The sequence below is a fragment of the Leuresthes tenuis genome, unplaced genomic scaffold (assembly GCF_036924035.1).
Source record: "Leuresthes tenuis unplaced genomic scaffold, fLeuTen1.0.hap1 SCAF_17, whole genome shotgun sequence".
NCBI classification, from domain to species: Eukaryota; Metazoa; Chordata; class Actinopteri; order Atheriniformes; family Atherinopsidae; genus Leuresthes; species Leuresthes tenuis.
In genome coordinates, this window is record NW_027325371.1 from 20,532,151 (window position 1) to 20,555,476 (window position 23,326).

A 23,326-nucleotide genomic window follows, 5' to 3' on the forward strand; every position below is an offset into this window, starting at 1 on the left:
CTTTATTCATATTTCAGTTCCCATAATAAAGTTAACCCAGTTGCCAGGAGGGGTTTAGCTTTAATGACCCAATATGTGACCATCTTTAGTCAACACAATAAACACAATATGTACTTGAAATATTGCCATACTAATACTTCCAGACCTATTGATATTCAAAAACACATCACTTCTGATGGTAATCTTTCCAAAGATTTAAATATATAAATAACAGTATATAAATATATTGTTTAATCAATTTATGGTTTACTAATGCACGTATGTTATACTTGCATACTTTGAATAACAACAACTTCACCGCATTTCAAATGAAAACATTATGCCTTTTGATCTAAGTGTAACTATTGCCATTTATGAATCTAAAGATTGTATTGTCAATCCATTAAGATATTTTTCCCCCAATTACAGATGCAGGACATATGTCACAGATTACTTATGAGTCATCCGCGTTAAATAACATTTATTGAACTGTACTTTAGTGAGTAGAACAGTTCCAGAATAAAACAGCATAAATATTATTATGAGTATCTCAAACTAGCTTAATCTGTTAGAGCTATACAGTACAGACTCGAATAAACATATCAAGTAGGCCAGAGGACAATGTCTCCCACCCCATGCAGGACACCGTCAGAGCACTAAGCAGCTCCTTCAGTGACAGACTCCTTCACCCCAAATGTGTGGACAATAAAGGGAAATCTAATCTAATCTAATCTAATCTATCTGAAGTCTGACTTTAGTAAATATGGTGGAGTAACAAGTGAAAGTCAAGGCAGCATAACTTATTAATGACTGGATCCTAAATCTCCAACAATGCAATTGAGCCGTGTTTTTTTACATGACATTTTTAAGCTCCCTCATGTGCCACAAAAGGTATTATGCTGTTGTTTTGCAGGCTGTGTAGTGATAATTCACATTGAGTACGTTGATTTTGGAGTGTAAACAAAATAAATAAAATTATCGAATGGCATTCTATTAGTGTCAGCTTGCTGGACTAACTCTAGACATAAAGTGGGTTTTATGTTTTCTTCTTGACATCTTTATAATAGGCTTTTTCTGTGAAAACAGATGTTTTTTCTAAACATTTGTCGAAATCTGTTTGGATGCTGTGGATGCCGGAATGATATTGATTTGGAAAGAAGTTAGTAATTTTGTTGGGTTTTTAGTAAAAATCTGTTGCGATGTTCAACCATGGCAATAAATGAAAGTAATGTGCATGTAGGAGCAGTTGATTGAGCTTTTCAAAGCCCAAATAATGCCAAGGTAAGGACCCCAAATACTGTTGAGTTGAAGAGGAGACGTCTGGCAGACAAAATGGCAGAGATCGGTGGGGATATCAGGAAGGCAATGTTATTTGTTTGATTAAGACATGGACGCTCCAATGACTCACGCCTCTCCACAAAGACTGAAAACAGAGAAGTAGCAGTTAAGGAGGAGGGACTGCAGTCCTTGTTACCAACAGATTGATAATCCTGGACAATTGCTGACGAGGAGCATTTCTGCACTCTGGATTTTTAACTGTTGGCTGTCGGTTTCTGTCAGTGTTGTCCTCCGAAAGAGTTAACCTGTGTTCCCTGTTGATGGTATGAGTGAAATAAGCAGCAAAGCTGTTGCCAAGTTATGAAAAACAACACCTAAATCCATTGATGGCGATCTCTGAACATTTCAATCATACATCTCTCTCTCTGCTACATTTTAACTTCCCAAAAGTTTCCAGCTAACTTTTATTTTCATTAGATCTACAACAACACTTCTACAATAACATATCTATAACAATATTTGGTACAGTAGCATCATAATTTACCTTTGGAGATTAATAGTATTATTAAACTGAAAACCTATGCTAAAGTTAAGTACAACAAGATGCTAAAGACACAAGATGTCACTGTAGTACATCCATGCACTGCAACATTATTTCGTCGTCTTTCTTACATTATATATTACTGATACACTTTACTGGTTTTGCTGAAGTAAAAAACGTGAATACATTATTCACAGAGTAATTTTGCTTTTATTTATGCAAAAGCCTGTCCTTTACTGCTGCACACTGCAGCTGTCTGGCTCTCAGAGTGCAGAGTCAGAGCAGGAAATGCCTTCATACTTCAGTCTGAATTATGAATGAATATACTGCTGGTAAATTTATTTAGTTATTTTGAGATTAATAATCGTTTGATAAATTAATTAAGTAATAAAGGGTTTTCTCAGATATATATTATTATAATTATTTTCAATAATACGAATTAATGATGGTGGCCAAAGAGATCATCTAACTCTGGTTAAACTTTCAGAAAAATTCGTGGCCGATTTTTATTGTTTATTCGACAGCTCGTGCGATTCAATAGAAAGTTACGCATCTGGGAATTAACGGTGCTGAAAATGAGACACAGTCTCCAGTGATAAGACAACCTCTTTCGGTCGGTGGTTGGCTTGGTTTCTTGTCAATCACGATGTCCTGTGTCCTCATTGGTCGACGCCTTCTTGGGAATCTCTCTTTAAATGTTTACGGGACAGGCAAGATTTTGGAGTGTTCAACGAAGTAAACAAATTGACAGAACAGCCGCATATTACACACAGCAAAGGGCGGAAACATGCTGTAGTCGTCTCTCGTGAACAACTGCGGTCCAGAGGAAGCATTGAGCAACCATGGAACTGGAAGAGAAGCCAAAATATGGTAACTGTTTAAACCTCCATACGGACACGCTTTGCTTGAGACCTTATCATTAGTTACATTTTAACTGCCTTTGCTTTGGCGCAAGGCGATATCGTTTCTCGCGGATGTGTTGCAACTATCTTTTCGGTCCCAGAAACATTAGCCTTCGGATGATTTTCTTGCCCTCTGCTTTTCTTCTTTTTCTCTTTTCTTTTTTTTTTTATTGTTGTAGGCAAAGTGAGCTGGTTTAAAGACCACTTTCTCTTGGACCTCGTGAACGCGATCGATACTCACTCTTCCGACTTCACCCTCGGTCACGGGCCTTGAACACGGCGTAGACTTTTTATTTGCTCGTGTTTTTAAAAAAAGTGAGGACCCCCTTCGGTTGAGTTTTAGGGGAGCCTCGTGCATTGTCAGGGCGCACAATGTCCCTTTCTCTCTGGTGCTTGACCAGTTGCTGCCACATTCCTCAGACTGGTATGAGAGGCAGCAGGAGCTCAGCCTGTCGCCCAACTATGTATAGAACTTAGCTTATTAGAAAATACCTCGAACAAGTGAGGAAGTTTCCAGTTGTCAGGCTCCACAGTTTCGTTTCATAAGAAGCCTATTCTTAGTTTGAAACACCCTTCAATTGCTTGATGTGGCTGTAAATATGTAATGTGGTTGTAATTATGCTTACTCCATGTGTTTCACAGTGGCATGCACTGTTCTATGCTGAGTATAACAGATCTCTGTAGGATTCTTACAAAAGAACTGCATTTCATGGGGAGAATGCTTCTAAGGCCTTATTTTGGGTCAATAACCTTGTTTCTTGTGCAAAAGTATGAACGCAGCCTCCAGTTTTTGCTGCTGCGAGTTTTAAAACAAAATCCTTCTTGCTGACATCCATAGTCTGTTCCTCTTTTGTCTGCACACACCCTTTCCCACTCTCCCAGCCACATGATGGCTAATTGACTCCCTTTACCAAGCCTCCGAGAGCTCTGTGTGTGCGTGCGTGGATAGAGAATAGAGGAAAACTCACTTAAGAAATTAAGGGTGGTATGAGGAAGTGGCCTCGCACAGCTCTTCAAGCGGATGGCCCAAGTTAAGATTCCTCTGTGCATCTTGAAAGATGAAACTAGGACAAAAACAACTCAGCGTAACACAAAAACTGTAGGTTGTACCCCAGGTTTTTCCATGTTGGAGTAATTTCAGGGTGGGATATATACGAAGAAACCTCAATGACAGGATCTGAAGCAGCTACGAAGCCATGCCCTGCTACAGATTAGGTGTAATTATAAGCCATATTTAGACGGGGTGGTTTGAAACCCGATCCCGAGACTCTCTGGCTTCTTTTTTGCTGTTTGTTAAAGTTGGTTCAGACTTACATATGCATGCATTTCACCTTTTTATTCTGTTCCAGCTTTAAGAAAACAGCCAAAAACAAGCTCTCACTGTTTCCCCTTGCTTGTTGGTGATGATACTCTCACCACTCACAGTGGACACATGGGACTCTGGCTGATCTTAAACGCCCTTACAATTTTACCAGCTATCATTATTTTTTCCTTCAAGCACTGCTTGGCAGCGTCTCTTCAAACTCGTGTATGTGTTACGGTCAGTATTGCAAATGTTAAGGAAAACTTGAAGTTCTCCATTTCTGTATGAAGCGATCAGTCTCTCACATCATTGTGGAAGAATTTTGCTCCACTCTTCTTTGCAGTGTTGTTTCACTTCATTGAGGTTGGCAGCAGCTGTTTCTGCACAGCTCTCTTAAGGTTCCACCACAGCATTTCAACCAGGTTGAGGGCTGGACTTTGACTGGACCTTTGCAACACCTTGATTCTTTTCTTTTTCACACATTCTTTTGTAGATTTGCTGCTGTGTTTGGGATCATTGTCCTGTTGATGACTCAGGTTCAGCCCAGCTTTAGCTGTCAGACAGATGGCCTTACTCTAGAATACTATACTATATAATATAGGGTCAAAAATAGACTTTGGTATACAGAAGAGTTGATGGTGGACTCAATTCCTGCAGGGTGCCCAGGTCCTGTGTCTGCAGAACGGGCCGAAATCCCCACCCTTCCACCAGCGTGTCTGACGGTTGGTTTGAGCTGTTTGTGCTGATATGCTGTGCCTAGTTGTCACCAAACATGCTACTGTGTATTATGACCAAACATCTCCATGCTGGTCTTGTCTGTCCAAAGGACATTGTTTGACTATTGAACGTTGAAAATGAGGGACTCCATATTGTTTGAAAACGGCCAAATAACCCTGCTCAGATTGGTGGTGAACAACAGTTGCTTCTATGAGGCTGAAAACACAGTTGCTGTTTTACCTCGCGTTCGCAGAAGCAACCGTCTCCGTTCTCTACCACAAGGGGGCGCACACAATCCCTCAGACTGGAAGCTGCTGCCGGGTTTACAGGATGTAAGCAGAAGCCCTCCAATAAACGGTTAATATGGGACTGATAGTTGCTATAGTTTTTAGGATCACGACAGAAAAAGTATCGTAGATGGTCTGCAAGGCCCGTCATCCGATGCAGAACATGGAAACATCAGACGTTAGCTTACACACACCCCTACTGCTCACCTACATATTGCAGCTTGCGTATGTGGGATGTTCATTTCTGACGATGTCACCAAATGAATGCAGGATAGGCGGGGCAGCCATGATGAACAGTTAACAGCAGCTGTATTTCAAGCTAAGGCTCAGTGCTGATGTCTTTCCTCCTTGGCATTGTGTTAACACACACCTGAATGCCCCTCAGACCATCAAACTGCCCAAACGTCTGCTTTTTGCAGGCGCTCACACCTGCTGGTGATCAGTTACTCATAGGTCTGATCAGCAGCACCTGGCTGGTCCCCACCCTTGTAGTTCCTATGAGGAGCCGTATAAAACACTGCCTCACACTCACACTCTTGAGTGAATACATTACACACCCAAACGTCAGCTGACTTACAGACACGTGTGGTGCAAATGCCCAGTGTCGTGACAAAAGTGAAATAAATGGGACAAATGTGTTTATTTTACAAAGCCAGTAATAAAAACAGCTGAACACAGACCGTGTTGAGCGTCGTCTCTGATTAAATGTGGAAATTCATTTAGCTGACACTTTAAGATAAGAAAAGACTGACAGCGGACCATTCAAACAACAACAACAACTTTTACTCCAGACTTGGGCTTGAAGTTTATGTTTCCTGATTTTTTTAAAAGTATGCAACCGTTTAGAGAGAGTTTTTGTGTTGCTTCCTTTTTCACATTATAAATAGATCTGAACTTGGCCTTTCGGGCCAAGTGGAAGACCACTCCCTCTGGCCTTCAAGAAAGACGTGGGAGACAAAATTAAAAAAAAGCAGGGGGAGAAGCTGTGAGCTCTGGGTGTTCTCAGGGAAGTGAAAGTGGAAACAAAATGCTTGTTTCTGTCTAATCCCTCAATGAATCTGATCTGTCACAAGTGAGTTTTATAGTTGCACACGACTTGTGAAGAAGTCGTCCAGAGTGCTTGTGCCGCCACAGGTTTTTGGTGATGGAATTGCTGCTGACTGTCGGTAAATGAGCTGCAAAGCTGGCCGCGAATCAGGCGCAGAGCAGATGGAAACATTCACTCATTCCAGCGCTCTCTCTCTGTTCTTTCTTTTTTTTTCTGTCTGTGCACTCATTGTTCAAGTGATGAATTCATTTAACATGCTCTGATTGCTTTTGGCTGGTCAACCCAGAACGGAGCGAAGTTCAAAACATCCGGCCACCAAGAACGGGTTAAAGAAAAGGGAAATGAGCAGCTTTCCTGTTGCTGTGCAGTGCATCAGCGTTCATGGAGGGGATTTCAGTCGCTACTGTTTGAGCCGTTTGCCGCTATTCGAAGTGAAACCCAAATGACTGAGCTTTGACTTTAACAACATGGGCCGCCTCCTCAGCGCAGCTGTTGGCATTTATATTCTTAAATGCCCCCACACACCTGAAACTAATCAGCCCCTTCCACAAGGCAAAGCAGCCAGGGTTCCTCCTTGTTGTCTTCACTAGTGATTCTGAAACATCTGAAGAAGAAAAAACAGTCTCCACCTTCTCCTCGTTCACTCCCGTCCTCCCCCGTGGAGGAGTTTACATTCTTGCCTGTGTGGCTTTCATGCTTCAGACAAAATGAGGTCTTTTGGCAGGGGGAGGAGATAGAGGGAGACGCACAGGTGGAGCGCAGATTGGACAGAAGCGGCTGTTTCGGGATAAACAGAAGAGGGGGGGGGGTAAGTGTGAGTTTAGGTGGAGCTTCCCTGCCTATTCAGGGACAGGTTAGACTGGTTTCTCCCTCCACAATGCTTGCACTTCCCTCGTTCTGAGTCATTTATACCAGCAGAGAGGGAAGAGGACGTGAAGTCGAGCGAAAGGACCTCTGTACATCTCAGCCTTTGGCCCGAAAAAGAATTTCAACATGCCAGAGGATGGAGAATTTTATGGAAAACATGGTAACTGCTCTTTTAACCTTTTTGTTTTACAGTTTTAGGCATTCTTTTCTTTCAGCTTGTAAACACTGTGGGGCAGAAAGTGTGTGTGGGCGCAGGGAGGTTTTTCTGCTGCACACACATCACTGGGCTGAGTCTATTATCTGGAGGCCTCGGAGTAAAAATGCTGCCTTGTTTGTCCTTATCTGAACTTGTTAAAGAGTGTCACAGGTGACCAAAGGACGCTGCAAAACAAACACACAAGTAGCCTGCGACACCCTTCCATACAGGAAGCGGTGGCTGCCCTAACAGCCGGAGCGGTAAGTGCTAGCTTCAGCTCTACCCGACTCACCACATGCATAATTGATCTGCCAAGACGCCACAGAGAATATCCTACATATGTCTAGACTCTAAGGTGTCATGACTGCTGTATGTTCAGCCTACAGTAAGGGTTGGAGGCGCTAACCAGGCAGCTGTGGTGGTCTTCATGAATGTAAATCCATCATTCCTGCGTTGTGCTCTTCACATTGCTTTCTTATTTCAGTTCCCAGCAGTGACTGGTGAAATGCCACGAACTGACATTACCTATGAGGCCGAGAGACGAAGTTGCTTAGATATGAGAGACTCTGGCCTCTGCTTCTGACACGCTGACCTCAAGATAAGCTGCGTCAAATGGAACTGTTTGCTGAGCCTGCAGAATCTGACAGAAGAAAGAGGGGGGGTTCTTATTATTCAGAATACCCCACTCACCTTAAGTCACCCATGTCTTCAGCGGCGCTGAACTCTCAGCTCCACAGCAGGCACACGCACACAATAACACAGTTTTATTCGTACATTTTAGCTGGAAATTCAACACCTCCTTTCACATACTTTCGTTTGAGATTTATTTTGACACTCAGTACTGAGTCACCGCTCGTTTCTTCACATTGTGCCAGGAAAAAGGGAAATGTTACGGAAGCCTGTGCTACAGTGGAAATATGGTTTATTTGTAATTAGCAAGAGTTGGTAGAACTTTAATGACTTTGAAAGTCAGTGTTTGGTCTGATCACCTTTTATTCTCCAACACAGCCTGAACCCTCTTAGAAAAGCTTTCTGTCATTTCTTTAAGGAGTCTTCAGGAATAGTTCTCCAGGCTTCTTTAAGGACATCCCAAAGCTCTTCTTTGGATGTGGGCTGCCTTTTGTTCCGTTCTCTGTCAGATGATCCCACACTGCTTCAGTAATGTTGAGGTCCGGGCTCTGGGGAGGATTCATCCCTCCATAAGACCTGCTGCCACTGATTTTCAGTCCACTTCTTGTGTCATTTGGCATAGCTCAGCCTTTTCTCCCTGTTTCCCTTCCTTAAGACTGGCTTCCTGACAGATGGCTCAACTGTAGGGTCAGATGAATCTCTCAGGTCTTTGCTGTATTTCTTATATATATTTTTCCCCTCTTTCTTAAGGACATCCCTTTCACATACTGCAGATATTTTTTGAGGCCTGACACCAGTTTAAGGATTCGCTGCACACCATGCTGAGATATGCCAGGTTTTCAGCTAATAGCAGAGGGAATTTGGGAATCACCTTGTTGGTGTGAATAAACTACTGTGTCTGTCAAACTGTTATCTTGGGTATATTTAATAGATGGAACTGAAGTAATGGGAATAAATTGCGTGTTTGTGACAGGTCTCTGGTAACAAGGTGCCTTAATATGCCATTTAGAAGATGGTTCTTTGCTATGTTGTCTGTTATTTTTGTCTGCTTTCTTTTCAAATGCTTGAATGATTCATAGGTCAGTATTAAATGGCTTCACAAACAAAGAAAACCCAAAACTATTTCCTCTGAAAGTGGTCGGGTTCAAGGACTGAAATACCCCATACAATGACATATTGTTTTTTTTGTTTTTTTTCTGTCAAAGTAAACTTTCTGTGTGACTTTCGAAGCCAGAGTAGTTATTCGTGTCATGTTGTCTCCTTCCTTCACGTGGCTTTGCTCCGGCTTAGTCACCAGGGAGGAATTTTGTTGGGCTGCTGAGCGTGTCAGGCCTGGAGGGAAACGTCAACTGACAGAAGAATAGGCGGAAGAAGAGGGCACGCTGCTTTTTAACCTGAAATCAGCTCCCACATTTCCACACCATACATTTGGTTTTAACGGGAATTACTGAGCAGCTAATGGGAAGCAGTCTTCTCACTCAAGGCCACGCATTCAGCACTCCTCTGATAAGATTTCCCTGAGTTATAAAAGCGTGTTTTCTCTCATGTAGGCGAACCGAGGAAGTATGATCCCACCTTCAAGGGTCCAATCCAGAACAGGTGAGGTGGAGCTGTGGTTTCCGCTGCTGACTTTCATGCCGTGTAGTTCCAGTAAACACAAGGGGCTTCTTTTCTCTTTGGGTTCCAGGGGCTGCACAGACATCGTCTGCTGCATCTTCTTCGTTCTCGCCGTGCTGGGTTACATTGCAGTGGGAATTCTGGGTAAGGAGTTGCAGTTTGGTTTACCTGTTTAAAATGCAAACGAAGAGCTAGTTTTACAACCTTTTTTTTTTTTTAAAAATATGTGCTTCCAGCCTGGTCCCAGGGCGACCCCAGGAAGTTGATCTACCCCACAGACAGCCGCGGCCAGTTCTGTGGGCAGGTTGGCACCCCACTTGAGTGAGTTGCTTTCCAAGTAGAAGTGTAACCGCATCGAGGACTAAAATTTCCATATCAAAATGCTAATTAGCTCTCGATAAATCGACAGCAAACCAACAGGCTCTGCTCTACTTTCTCGTGAGAGATGATGGCTTCCCGCCAGGAGATTGATGGTGAACTGTAGAAAATCGCCAACTTAGCTCAGAATAATACAATCAGTGATGACCATTTATTGTTTGCAGATACTGTGGCTGACAGAAGGATTATGTTGGTGTGTGTGGTCGGAGTTCTTCAGAATGCCCCACTTTTGTTGCAGGAACAGCTGAGAATGGGACGAGAGGAAGAAGCTCTCAACACCATCCCCTGTTCTGACCACTTTTATTTAATTTCCAAACTGATCCGTGTCGTATGCGAGGTTTTGTTTAGGCGCTGATCCTCGATAGAACTGTCATTACTGAACACAAAAACCATTCAATGAATTTCCAAATGCTGCCGTCAGTTGAGCCTTTTTAGGTGTAAGGCACTAAATTTGCAGACCTGCAGTCTTCGTATCCACTTGCTGTGATAATAATGCTTAAGTTGTATTTTCTTAGATTTTCTGTGTGATTGTTATTTGTGAGGCGCATGATTTATCAGTGGACTGTCTATAAGGAAATTTTGGGAAAAAATCTCAGACTTTGATCTGACAAAGGCAAGAAAATTGACTTAATGAAGTGTCGTCAGCTGACAAAAGTTGTCAGCTTTTAATTTCTACCAACTGAAAGTGACCGTCTGATGGTTTTCTGATCTTTTTTTTAAATTAAATTTTGATCTGCCTCCCCCAGGAACAAGCGCCAGCTGTTCTACTTCAACATCATGAAGTGTGCCAGTCCCATGGTGCTGCTGGAGTTCCAGTGTCCGACCACACAGGTGTGAACGACACCGTGGTTTTTTTTTTTTTCTGTGTGTTCTCTGAGCTCTTTCTTTTAGTAACCACTCACGTATGCATAGTCGTCTTGTTTCCCTTCCTCTTTCAATGATGCCAGTACTCCTCTTGCTGTGCTGTGTTTTCCCTGCGCTTGCATGACGTTTGCGTGTCCTGATGTACATGTTCGTCCTTAGATGTGCGTGGAGAAATGCCCTGAGAAGTTCATGACTTTAATCAAAGCCATGGCCAACCAAAATGACTTCGACTACTATAAAAACTTCTGCAAGGAGGGTGCGACAAGATCAATGGTGGGTTGCTCTTTATGTTTAGTTACTTTTCCCACTGTTATTCTTTGATTAGAATATGCATATATCTTTTTTCTTTCTTTCCTTTCTTTCAGGGTTCACCAGCAATCCTCAAAGCAGGTCTCTGTCCTGCTATGTTGATGCCCAGCAAGCCCTGTAAGTTAATGGACTTCACATGAGGAAACAACACATGATCAGACTCGGTCATTATTTATTTGGCAAGACTAATTCAGAATGCAGAAGCAGTGTGTGAAAAATCCACCCAGCTTCCATATGAATAAAGAGGGTAAGTAGCAGCCAGGTGCTGCTAATGACATGTGCTTGATTAGCTGACCAGCAATGATCTTAGCGAAGTAGTTGCTCCTGCCCATCAATCTTAGAAGTGAGAGAGGTTCTTCACACGTTCAAGACAGCTGTCGATCTTCCCAGGAGTGGACATCCCAGCAAGTTCACCCCAAGGTCAGACTCGGGAAATCCAAGAGCTACATCTCAGACTCTACAGGCCTCAGTAACATGTTAATGTTCGTGACAGTACAGTTAGAAAAAGACTGAACAAGTAGGGTTGCAGGAGAAAGCCTCTTCTCTGTGGCAGCACAGCTTAGGTTTGTAAAGTTTCATCTGAACAGACCACAAGACTTCTGGAATGGTGTCCTTATGCCATAATGCACTGCAGCACCAAAGGTGAAAACCAAACGCCTCAAACCAACTGTCAAGCACGGTGGTGGGGGGCTGATGATTTGGGCTTGTTCTGCAGCCACAGGACCTGGGAACCATGCAGTCTTTGAGTCCAGCATGAACTCTGCGAGCTGGTAAATGATGGGGATGTACTTCGCTTTTCACACTCTGCTTTTGCATTTTGGCTTAGTTTTTTTTGGTTTTTGCATTTACTTAAAATAAGACCCTTTTCTCCTGACTGTATCTAAAATGTAATTGGAGCTAATCTCATTGGTTTAAACTCTGTCTGACGTCCTGTTTTTCTTCTACTGTCCCTCAGTCACCCGTAGGTGCTTCCCAGCCTTGGGCCTAAAAGGAGGTGTGATAACTGTGGGAAACAACTCTCATTTCGACGATGGAACCGGAAACATGAGAGACGCCAAGGACCTTGTGGACGGAGTCAAGTGAGTGCACTGGTAGAATCATTGTGGCGAAAAGTAGCACAAGAGGGAGTTCCACCCTGTCGACTTGGATCAACACACAGGTTTCTCTCCCCAGGAACGCCACCGTGGTTATTGAGGCCCGTCAGGTGGTGATGAAGATCTTTGAGGATTACACACAGTCCTGGTACTGGATCCTTCTGTGAGTGGTTAATCCTCATGGTTCCTGCGTCTTGTTGACTTTGATCTCGTCAGTCTGAACTGAACTCTCCTGTCTTACCTTTCTGTAGAGGGTTGGTTATCGCCATGCTCACCAGCCTGCTCTTCATTGTCCTCCTGCGCTTCCTGGCAGGTATCATGGTCTGGATCATGATTGCCTTGGTGATCCTGGTGATCGGCTACGGTAAGGCGCATGATTGTCTCTAAATGACTCTGTAATCATCAGTCGAGCTGTTACCATAGCAGAAGTTTAAATTTTTTTATGTGGAATATCTACAAAGGTGGACCAATAAAACCACTTATTTCTGAAAATTCTATTGGTTGTAGCTTTGAGGGGCCAGATTAGAGTGAACTAACCCGTACAGACGGCTGCAGTGTTGTGAATGCTTTCGTTTTATTATCTTAGAATCGGGGTGTTAGCTGCCGGCCTGTAAAGAATAACACAGCATGAAGTACAGATGCTTCCTGTCGCTCTGTCATGAAACTTTGAAATTGAATGGTGAATGCATTAACTATTTCTGCTACTGTGTGACTGCTTCTGTTTTTAAAAGATGAAGTATCAAACCAGCTAATCGCCTGGTGGAGGCCTAGCAAACATTGTGATGCAGAAAGTACTCTGCAGGAATCATTTTCAGTCTAACTGCTTAAAATGGGGAAGTAATGCTCCTTTATGACCACCGGTGAGTTAACATTGTGTCTCTGAGCATATCTGCAGTAGTGGGGAGTGAGTGGAGAGCAGCAGGGAGGAGAATTAGGCACAACTTTCTCCAGTCTCAGTTGCTGCTCTGGAATATTCTCACTTTCTCTCAACGCCTGACTATTCTGAGACGTTCAGTTGGGATGGGTGAATGTTTTGCACACGGCGCCTGTTCTCTGGAACATTCTCCCGACTGTAAGTGGAAAAATCGGCTTTGGTGAACCTTCTGAGCTTTATGGCTGTGAAAGCCTTTCCAAATGTCGGAAACAAACAGTCAGAGTGAAGCTCAGAGGAATCCCTGTGCCCTAACCCGAGTTCTGTGGCTGTTTTATTGCGTTGTTGTGGCCTGTTTGCAGCAGCATCTGCATTGGGAGCTTTGTTTGCTGTTATTGCTGCAACTTTGACAACAATGTTCCAGAATCAGCTTATAGATGAGATGAGCGTGCCTGGAGAAATTTGCTTCAAAGTCTTCACTGTTGTGGTGAATGTGCAAGCACTGTTTGTCCCTCTTACTTCCCCTTTCTAATTTAAAAAGAAAAAAAACACTTTTTTTTTTTTTTTAACTCTGTTTTTTGTTTTTTTTTGCTCTCTAGGCATCTTCCACTGCTACATGGAGTACGCTTCCCTGAAAGGGGAACCTGGCTCGAACGTGACGTTACAGGATCTGGGCTTCCAGACGGACTTCGCCGTCTACCTGCAGATTAGACAGACCTGGCTGGCCTTCAGTCAGTACACACCCAAACTTCAACGTAGCATCGGAGTCGACTGTCGTTTCAAAGTGGCGAACTCATACCGTCTCCCACTCCTATTCTTTCAGTGATTATCCTGGCCATTGTGGAGGTCATCATCATCCTACTGCTCATCTTCCTGAGGAAGAGGATCCTCATCGCCATTGCTCTCATTAAAGAAGCCAGCAGGTGAGGCTTTGCACTGCCTTTTTGGAGGAACAGATGGAGGACAGTTAGATCAGCGGGGTGCGCTGTAATGGATTTACTTTCTCTGGCTTGGAAGCATGTAACCGTCGGTGATGCTGCTGTCCTGTTTGCAGAGCCGTCGGACATGTGATGTGTTCTCTCCTCTACCCTCTGTTCACCTTCATCCTCCTGGCCGTGGTCATCGCCTACTGGGCAGTAACTGCTGTGTATCCTTTGATTCTCAACTCTCATTTGCACTGAAACTTATTCTCAGCACATAGTGTCATTCTCCCCTTCTTCTTGGGGGGGGGTGTGTCAGGTGGCTCCTAAACATTAAGGTAACATTTTGAACTGAATCTGAACCTGAAGTCATTTAGGGATTACAAAGTAACCACCTGCTTCACACTAAATGTCTGATCAGCCAGCAGAGGGCCACACATCTAAGGTCCCTGCCTCTGACTTGCATCCTTCTGACCGAACCCCTTCAGACTGCCGCAGTATATGTGACGGATATTTTTCAGAATAAGGAGCCTGGGCATTGGTGGGCTTAAAAGAGGGGACATCGGTTGTTTCCACAGATAGAAAGTGAAATGCATGGAAGTGGTTGATTGGTTGTTGGCCTTGACGGAACAGACCAGTTTCTTGTCTACCTCCAATGAGCCCATCTACAAAGTGTTCAACGAGACGGAGTGTGAGCACTCCAGAACAACATGTGAACCAGCTGTAAGTTTTCCTACTTTCATTTCCAGTTCCTATGTCATGCTTTGAATAAAATCGGTGCTGCTCACGTTGCACATGACATCCTCAGGATCTCTTTCTCTCCGTGCACAGAACTACTCGACGAGTTCCATGAAAGCGCAATGCCCCGACTCCGAGTGCCTTTTTGCCTTCTACGGCGGAGAGACTGCGTACCACAAATACCTGATCGGCCTGCAGTTCTACAACGTGTTTCTCTTCTTCTGGTGTGCCAACTTTGTCACGGCTCTGGGACAGATGACCTTAGCCGGGGCGTTTGCCTCTTACTACTGGGCCTTTGTGAAGCCAGACGACATGCCTGCTTTCCCTGTGTTTTCTTCCCTGGGGAGATCTCTCAGGTGTGTAGAACTCTTTCTTTCTTTTATCCACAGTGATTGTCTTGTTGTGTTGCTCTCAGTTGACACACGCACGTCCTGTTTTACTACTTTAAGGTTTACTTGTGTCTGGCTTTAGGTACCACACAGGGAGTCTGGCCTTTGGCTCGCTCATCCTCTCAATCATTCAGATCATCAGGGTTTTGTTGGAGTATGTGGACCACAAGCTGAAAGGTGTGTTAGATTACTGATGCCTCAGTGTGAAGAATCTCTTGGATACGTTGGATCGGATTAGGGGACGTTTCGCTTGACTTTTCGATTGTGCCGTCTTCCACAGGAGCCGAGAACAAGTTTGCCAAATTCCTGCTGTGCTGCCTGAAGTGCTGCTTCTGGTGTCTGGAGAAATTCATCAAGTTCCTGAACAGAAACGCCTACATCATGGTGCGTGGTTTTCGTTTTGTTCCGACTTAACTCGTCGAAGCCGGAGGGATGCAACGCGAAGCCGGGCTTTCACTGCAAGAGCTGGCTCGACAGAACCTGCAGCTCCAGTCTGGGATAACTGGTCTATAAAACTAAAACGTGCATCTTAATTCTGTTGATTTACTGTCAGCCGCTGATGTCTTCCATCTTTAAACGCAATGCTATAAAGGACTTGTAGTTTAGCAGTTTAATTTCAGTGTCAAACATCAACATAGATTTCATACTCCAGACATGCAGCATCTGTTACCACTGTGATCTATCCAGGTTCTGAAAGCTGAGCTCGGGCTCATCATACCTCATAAACCAGGGCTGTCCACATCCGGTCCTCTAGGGCCGCTGTCCCGCAGGTTTTAGGTGTTTCCCTGCTTCACCACACCTGATTCAGATTAAATGGATCCTTTCAAAAGATTAAGTTCTGCACAAGCCTGCTGACGATGCATTGATCAGAACCGTAACCCTTTAAACTTGCACCTCTCTGCTGTCATTAAAAATGGGTGTAATGTGTGTGTTTGGCCTCTAGGTGGCGATATATGGCAAAAACTTCTGCACCTCTGCGAAAGATGCCTTCTTCCTCCTCATGAGGAACATGATCAGGTGATTTTTAGAATGTTATCTGGAATTGTTTTGGCTGTGCGTAAAGATGTGGTTTTAATCTTATGAAAATCCTGAATCCCTCAGAGTGGCCGTCTTGGATAAAGTGACTGATTTCCTCTTATTTTTGGGCAAACTGCTCATCGTTGGACTCGTGGGTGAGTGTTAACATCTTAATTTTCTTATTGTATGATCAATACTGGCAGATCTGGATGCAGTACTTTGCTTCGTTCGTCACGGGAGTGTCACTTGGAATCGGTTAAAACCGGTCGCTTTGGTCTTTTCATCCACAGGAGTCTTTGCTTTCTTTTTCTTCTCCGGAAGAGTGAAGGCCTTTGACGATACGGCTCCAAACCTCCACTACTACTGGGTGCCCATCCTGGTGAGTCGGCGCTTTCAGTTAATCGTGTTTTACTGTGAAACCGCGCATCATGAGTTAAAAAACAAAATAAATGTGCGGTTCTGTCGTCCTCGCCAGACTGTGGTGATCGGCTCATACCTCATCGCCCATGGATTCTTCAGTGTCTACGCGATGTGTGTGGACACGCTGTTCCTCTGTTTCTGTAAGTGATGCATCCTCCGGCGTGTTGGTGAATCTGAGGCCAAACATGCTGACATGTCACACAGCTCATCAAACCTCATCTGACCCTGCTTTCGGTTTTGGGCTGTCACTAATTCTAAATGGCTTGAACATGGTGTGCTGTAAAACATTCTCTACTATTTCAGGAGAAAAAGTCTGGCCTGTTGTTCCAAAGTTAACTGAAAACCGCAGCTGCTTTGTGATGAGCTTTAACTTTCAGAATCTGCATTGTCTGTGGGTGCTTTTGCTTGCTTGCTGTTTGACTTCCTTTCTCTTTTTTGTCTTTCTTTCTCCTCACTTTCCACAATTCAACACCTCCATTTCCCCCTCCTACTGACCACTTTTACCCCTTTTGTTTACACACTAATCTTCTGTTCCACCCATTAACACTAAAACAAATACACGCTCACACACAAACACACACAATAAGGCGAAGACCTGGAACGCAACGACGGTTCGGCTGCAAGGCCGTATTACATGTCGTCGACTCTTCGTGAGATTCTGTGGGAGGACAAGGCCGAGGATCCGTCCTCTGCTCAGCAGCAGCACGATGACGACGCCCAGCCCGAAACGGCAGAATCAGGAGGATGCAGCGTAGAGAGGAAGACTTTTTTCACCTGATTCAGCGGCACAAACGAATCCTTTTTTTTTTTTTTTTTTGTTTTTCTTTGTTTCATTCTCGGGAATTTGTAGGAAAATTCCCCTTCGTGTCTTATTCACTCGTCTCTGGTTGTAGTGCAGCTGTGGATCATCTTGCCTTAGATTTGCCGTTTGGCTTCAGGTGGCGCAGCCGTCGGGTTGTGAACCGGATGAAAGACTCTCCTCTGTAGCTCGTAGCACACAGTGTGGTCGTTTTGTTTTCCTTTTTGTTTCCTTTCGTGCTCTTTACCGCGTGGAAATGTCGACTATTTGCTAAAGCCCTCCCTCCAGTAAGCCAGGCAAACTGTGGAATTAGAAATGGAAGTTTTGTAGGCGCCACTAGCTCAAAACCAGCCAATTTGGGTTCAAACGGTGTGTGTGATGCTGAAGGTGCCGTCGGCTCAGGAAGCGACCACCCGCTGACTTGATGGTGTTGCAGCCAACAGACGGGGGGCGTTTCATTAGTTCTTCTAATTCCAAAAGTGAAACGTATGGATGACGAATGCATGCTCGTTGCAAGAAAGGAAAACCCGATTATTAATTCCATATCAGCAGCCAAACGGTTAAGTTGGAGGAGAAGAAGACCGTCTTTGTAGAAATGCTCCAGATATACGTTTCCCATAACGAGTCAATTGGAAACGGCACTTCTAACCATCACACGGAGCTCACATCAGTTCTGTTCTGCTCGCCAACTACAGCTGACGGGTTTTAGCAGAAGCTGCCAGCCGGTCTCAAAACGTGACGCCGGCTTTTTGTTTGTATCCTAACGAAAGGGGTGTGGCTTAGGGAATGGTCGACTGAACGCTTAGCATCCGTCTTAAAGGTGTTCACTGGACTTTGGTATGTATGTGGCTCGTTGCATGGTTTAATATCATGAAATGCAGTCTGATTTATCTTTATTTTTTATTATTATTACTATATTACACGGTTCTGGGAACCTTTTTCGCTGCTTTGTGGTCATTTGAAAAGCGATGGAAAAAACTTGCTCAGGTAAATATCCGGATGCTGGATGAATGGCTTTCTGTTGCCTTTCGAACAGTTCCTCCCTCACTGCCTGTAGCCAGGAGAAACTTGAAGCCCGTCATTTGCCTCATTTCCAGTGTTGAATTAGTTTTTTTGGTTTTTTTTTTCCAAAGGTTCCCAGTTGTTTACAGTTGAACTTTAATGATCACACTAAGCCATATCAGACCGGTCTGTACAGTTGAGTAATTGTGGGTTTTTGCTTTGAACGTTTTACAGCGAAGCTGGTGCATGTCGTAGCTCCATTACAAAGAAGGTTTAACAGTATGCTGCTTCAACTCTCTGAACTATTCATTAAAGTGATTTTTCTCTTGTTTTTCTACCAAACTGAAGTTTTTTTTGTTTTTTTTCCGACTCCTAACTACAAATTGAAGTTCAGTGCTGCATTCAAAATCTCCGTTCAGGCTACGAGTCGTATTAAGAGCAGTAACTCTGAATTGAATCTCTTTCCAGTGGAAGATCTCGAGAGGAACGACGGCAGTGCAGAGAGGCCCTACCTGATGCCCGAGAGCCTCCGCAAAGTCCTGAACAAGAAGAACAAGGCCGAGCCGGCTCAGTAGAGCGCTCGATCAAGCAGAGTCGAGACTGTTTCAGTCACCAGGAGCCTCCAGGTGACGATTCAGCAGTGTCTACTGTTACAGACAAATGGTTCATCCCTTCGGTCTAACGTGTGGTTCCTCGTTCCTTCAGTGAGACTCCTACGTTTTATGTTTTTTAAGATTAATTTCCAGTTTGACCTTTAAGCATCCCATCATGATTTTAGTATGTTGTTTTTTTTTTTTTAAATGGAAAAAAAGCAGATTGCTTTGAGTATGTTTTTATTTTAGATGCGAGTGTTACATGAAGGTACACGATCTGTTAAAGTTTGTTAAACGTGTCTTTGTTATTTTTGACATATATGTTAGATTTGAGTATGTAACCGTGTTGTTACCAAAGCATTACCACTACCAGCAGCTGAGGCCTTTTTTATAACCCAAAAGCGCCTGATGCTGCGGCGCGACTTTTATCAGCAGCCGCCTGGAGAGAAGTGTAATCCAAACAGAAGCACACATTTCTATTTATACTAAGTGTTGTACAGAATTGTACTATGGGTTTCTCTTCCTTGTGAGGTTGAAATGTTTTCAAATAAAGCATAGTTTTTCTACAAAGTCTGTTTGCCTCTTCAGTCGTTCTTTCAGCTGTCCTGTGCGTGTGGCGTCCAAAGTGTCCGCTTTCAAGTCTCAAGAATAACCAAACCAGCTGAAATCAACCCGGATAACAGGAAATAAACCTTAGAAAACGTATCGTGGCAAAACGGGCCTTAATTACGCACAGGAGCTTAACAAAGACTGTCAGAAAACCAGGTCAAACCAGGCAGTCTTAACTAAACAAAATGTCAGAAACCACAGACCATGGCAGAAAGTTTCTTTGTTTCTTGAGGTCTGCCACAGAGTTCAACCATTTTCTCTGCTCTGCTGAAACAATGCTACACTACAGGATTCGCTACAAGCACAATAATTCTTCAACCTCCATAAACTTGAGGAGCTAAGAAGACCTTGAAAAGTCTTTGAAGTCTGACTGAATCTGCATGTTCCACAGTTTCTGGTTGGTGGATATTTCCCAAATGTAGTTTGTTCTTATAATCAAGATGCCAAGTTGGCAACTGAGCACATAAGTTTATATCTCTAAACAGATCTCCTGTTGGTATTGTGAATGTCAACAGAAGGAAAGTTCCATCTTCATGCACATTTCTGTAAAAACAGTAAAGTCGAAGTATATATTAATACAGCCAAATTTCTGATGAAGCTGCTCTCCTTCGCATACTTTCCTTTTCTTTTGTCAGATGGCCAAACGCATCAGAAACTGTGAAATGGGCTCATTAAGACTACGTGTCAACTTCTCCTTTCTGCTTAAAGCATTTCCAGGCGGTCGCTCTGCTCTAATAAAATCCAGATTTTTATAACCGCAGCGTCATCTGACAAATTCACCTTTTAAGTGTCGTAAAGACCATGTCTGTGCGGTGAATTCAGCTGTACTTCTCCCAGAGACGAGGTAACAACAGGCCGATCAGCATGTATGGCTCCCCATGAAGTCCACAGTGCCACAGTGTTGGATATACCTCAGTCAAAAACTTGATTTCGCTCACATGCATGTACGTATAACTGGGTAAGGATGGTGATGCCGTGCACATAATTACACTAACTGACCTATTAATTATTCTGGCATAGACAAGGCCCCAAACTAAAGGGATGAACCAGTGTTGTGTCTGCACACGACAAGCAACTGAGCACAGAGCCGAGAAAAATCCATCATTTGGATCTTTGTTACTAGCAGCCTGTTGCAAAGACACATCTACAAAAAACACTGAAGGTAACAAAGTGTGACAGACACAAAATAGTTTTTTTTTCACCAACAAGGTGATTCCCAAAGAGCTGTTAGCTGAAAACTTGCCATGTCTCTAAATGTCATTAAATAGGACTAATGGAGGACAAAAGAAGAAGCGGAAGACCAGAGTTAACCAGCTCTAGACTGAAATTTATACTGTTCACCAGTTAGTTAAGATTTCTTTTGACTGCTCTTTTTGTGCCAGGTGGCTAGTTTACGGCGGACTTAGAACTTTTTTTTTTTTGCTGAGTGCTGCATGTTGAGGCTCAAGAACCTTGCAAAAATGCTTTCATCACAACAAGCAAAACCCTCCACACTACACTTAGTGTTTTTCCCCACAGGAAATGGTTTAGATCAGCTTTAAAGCTGAATCATTGACCATTTAAAACGCAGCTGTATGGAACGCAAAAATGACCGAGGATTTAGGCCAAATTGAACTGTGCCAAGATGTCGGTTATTACCCTCTGCCAGTGCTTGTCGTGAAGCTCATGAATGCTAAGTCTTTGAAAAGGTATTTGTCCCGTGTGTTCTCTCGATAAAGGAGAGTCTGTCCACATTCCTGACCACTATAACTACAACCTATCTTTAAATTCTCTGAATTCCTGAATCCAAAGTTCAAAAGCCTGAATCCTATGGATTGGACTATTAAACCTAAATGAAACATTGTTTTTGACGCTAACTCATCCCCACAGGAGACAAGCAGCTGTTTTTGACTCTACTTATCACAATGGTTATGTTTTCCAGTGGAGGTGAAACAAACTAAACCGTGTCTGCCAATGATTCTGACAACAAAGTCGTATTTTTCAGACTGATAAATCAGGGGAGATCTGTCTGTGCCACAGGAGCGATACCATGCTGTCGTGACTTCTACTAACACCTAGCAGACATGTGAGCTTTCCTCAAATGTCTGCGAAAAAGGTCAACGGTGACACTTTGCGAATATCGTCTGAACGTGACGAAAAGTTTAGCTGACATCCTGGCAATGTTCCCTTTTTCAATTCCAGTGAATTCCAGTGAACGTTGCCCAAACCTTTCCATGATGTGACCTCCAGGAAAGGTTCTGATGGTTCCCCGGCGCTCACCTTGAATTTCTTTGACCTAGCTAAAAGGTTACGGGCTTTACCTTGATAAACACTTGTGATTCTTTACAATCGCAGCTAAATTTGAATATCCTGTGATCTCACTGGGCTTCATGTTATCTTTTAAAGGTCAACCAGATAACATGGCAAACACTATTAAATCTAATCTCTAAAAACTGAAACAAGTGAAGGAATTCTGACGGTGGCGCTACCGGGTTTAAAATCAAGGAGGTCGTTTTCAGGTGGAACAACACTTGAGGCAATAATAAAAGAGGCTTTGATAGAAAACCAATCGTATTCCCTCACTGTAAAATTCTTGAAAAAATATAATCTATTGAGTTTTGACAATATTACTAATTTGAAATGTGCTTGTTTTTTTTTAATCTAAGGATTTGCATAGACTTGCCCCTTCTTCTTTGAATTAAGCCATCAAACAGAGGGCTGACAGTGGTATTGGTACTCAGGCTATCACTCAGTAACTGGAGGAAAATACATGAAGAGTTTAGCTTTTGCTTTAAGGGAATCCTCCCCAATCTACACCTTTTAGGATAATCTGTTAAACCTGTGGTCACGTTGTTTTTCTATAATCTTACATTGTTTTGGTTATTTCATGTGTCTGCACGTCTACGGCATGTTTAACTGGTTCTGCTGTCTTTACTGATGTTCATCCAAATATCAAAGCTTCCATTTTCTTGTCAACTTGTCTACTGATGCAGAAACATATCAGACATTTAGTTGCCACTCATGTTTTACCGTCGGTGTGATGTGAACAGATTTTTTTGGAAAGAGTTAAAATGGTGATTTGTTTTCAAAGATATGTGCAAACATGAAAAATATACGCAGTATATAAAGCTGAATTAGAGTTTGTATAATTCTAACCAATCTGAGCACCTTTATTCTCCAACACAGCCTGAACCCTCTTAGAAAAGCTTCCTGTCATTTCTTTAAGCAGTTTTCAGGAATAGTTCTCCAGGCTTCTTGAAGGACATCCCAAAGCTCTTCTTTGGATGTTGGCTCCCTTTTGTTCCGTTCTCTGTCAGATGATCCCACACTGCTTCAGTAATGTTGAGGTCCGGGCTCTGGGGAGGATTCATCCCTCCATAAGACCTGCTGCCACTGATTTTCAGTCCACTTCTTGTGTCATTTGGCATAGCCTTTTCTCCCTGTTTCCCTTCCTTAAGAAGGGCTTCCTGACAGCCACCCTTCCATGGAGACCATTTCTGATGAGGCTTCAGTGAACAGTAGATGGATCAGCTGAAGGTCCAGATGCATCTCTCAGGTCCCATGTCAGGTCTTTACTTCACTTTCAGATACTGTTCATCTGCTGTATATAGTTTTTATTTAGGCCTGTCACTTCTTCTTTTGTCCTCCACTTTTGTTTCCTCACATTTCTTTAAGGACACGCTGCACACCATGCTGAGATATGCCAAGTTTTAATATTGTGAGTATACTATTTATGCCTGTCAAACTGTGTTATCTTTGGTACTTTCGGTCAATTTAACCAAATAAATGGGAACAAATTAGCTGCAAAAAGCTGCAAATTAGCTGCAAAAAGCATGAAAATGAAATTTATGATGGGCTGCCTGCGAAGCTGTCTGTTATGTGCATGACTGGACACTGAGTTCGGCGCCTATTTTTCTTTCTTTTTTTTTGCGCTTGAACGATTCACAGGTCAGAGTTAAGAAATAAGAAGACACATTTC

The 23,326-nt window shown here is 43.2% G+C and overlaps 1 protein-coding gene across 4 annotated transcripts; it reads left to right on the forward strand.

Moving 5' to 3' along the window:
* Window positions 1-2,484: 2,484 nt before the first annotated feature.
* On the forward strand, window positions 2,485-19,332 carry LOC140273976 (choline transporter-like protein 2). 4 transcript variants are annotated; one of them, XM_072369643.1, is made up of 22 exons: window positions 2,485-2,668; window positions 9,299-9,347; window positions 9,436-9,509; window positions 9,602-9,686; window positions 10,490-10,574; window positions 10,767-10,880; window positions 10,973-11,033; window positions 11,872-11,995; window positions 12,090-12,173; window positions 12,262-12,374; window positions 13,481-13,612; window positions 13,705-13,804; window positions 13,936-14,028; window positions 14,440-14,524; window positions 14,633-14,895; window positions 15,011-15,105; window positions 15,209-15,312; window positions 15,872-15,945; window positions 16,030-16,100; window positions 16,236-16,324; window positions 16,421-16,505; window positions 16,953-18,613. In XM_072369643.1, the coding sequence occupies exons 1-22, from the start codon at window positions 2,641-2,643 to the stop codon at window positions 17,141-17,143; spliced, it is 2,199 nt and encodes a 732-aa protein (XP_072225744.1). In that variant the 5' UTR covers window positions 2,485-2,640; the 3' UTR covers window positions 17,144-18,613. The 4 variants fall into 4 exon arrangements, with proteins under 4 accessions (XP_072225744.1, XP_072225746.1, XP_072225743.1 ...); XM_072369645.1 differs by lacking the exon at window positions 16,953-18,613 and adding an exon at window positions 18,635-19,332 and having other exon boundaries at window positions 2,486-2,668; XM_072369642.1 differs by lacking the exon at window positions 2,485-2,668 and adding an exon at window positions 6,897-7,082.
* Window positions 19,333-23,326: the final 3,994 nt, after the last annotated feature.

What these genes read in the sequence shown, in the direction of transcription:
- LOC140273976 (XM_072369642.1), top strand. Translation starts at nt 7,049, where the DNA reads ATGCCAGAGGATGGAGAATTTTATGGAAAACATG. An exon ending in TCCTGGTACTGGATCCTTCT is followed by an intron (nt 12,174 to 12,261) that starts GTGAGTGGTTAA and finishes ACCTTTCTGTAG; the next exon opens with AGGGTTGGTTATCGCCATGC. An exon ending in CTCATTAAAGAAGCCAGCAG is followed by an intron (nt 13,805 to 13,935) that starts GTGAGGCTTTGC and finishes TCCTGTTTGCAG; the next exon opens with AGCCGTCGGACATGTGATGT.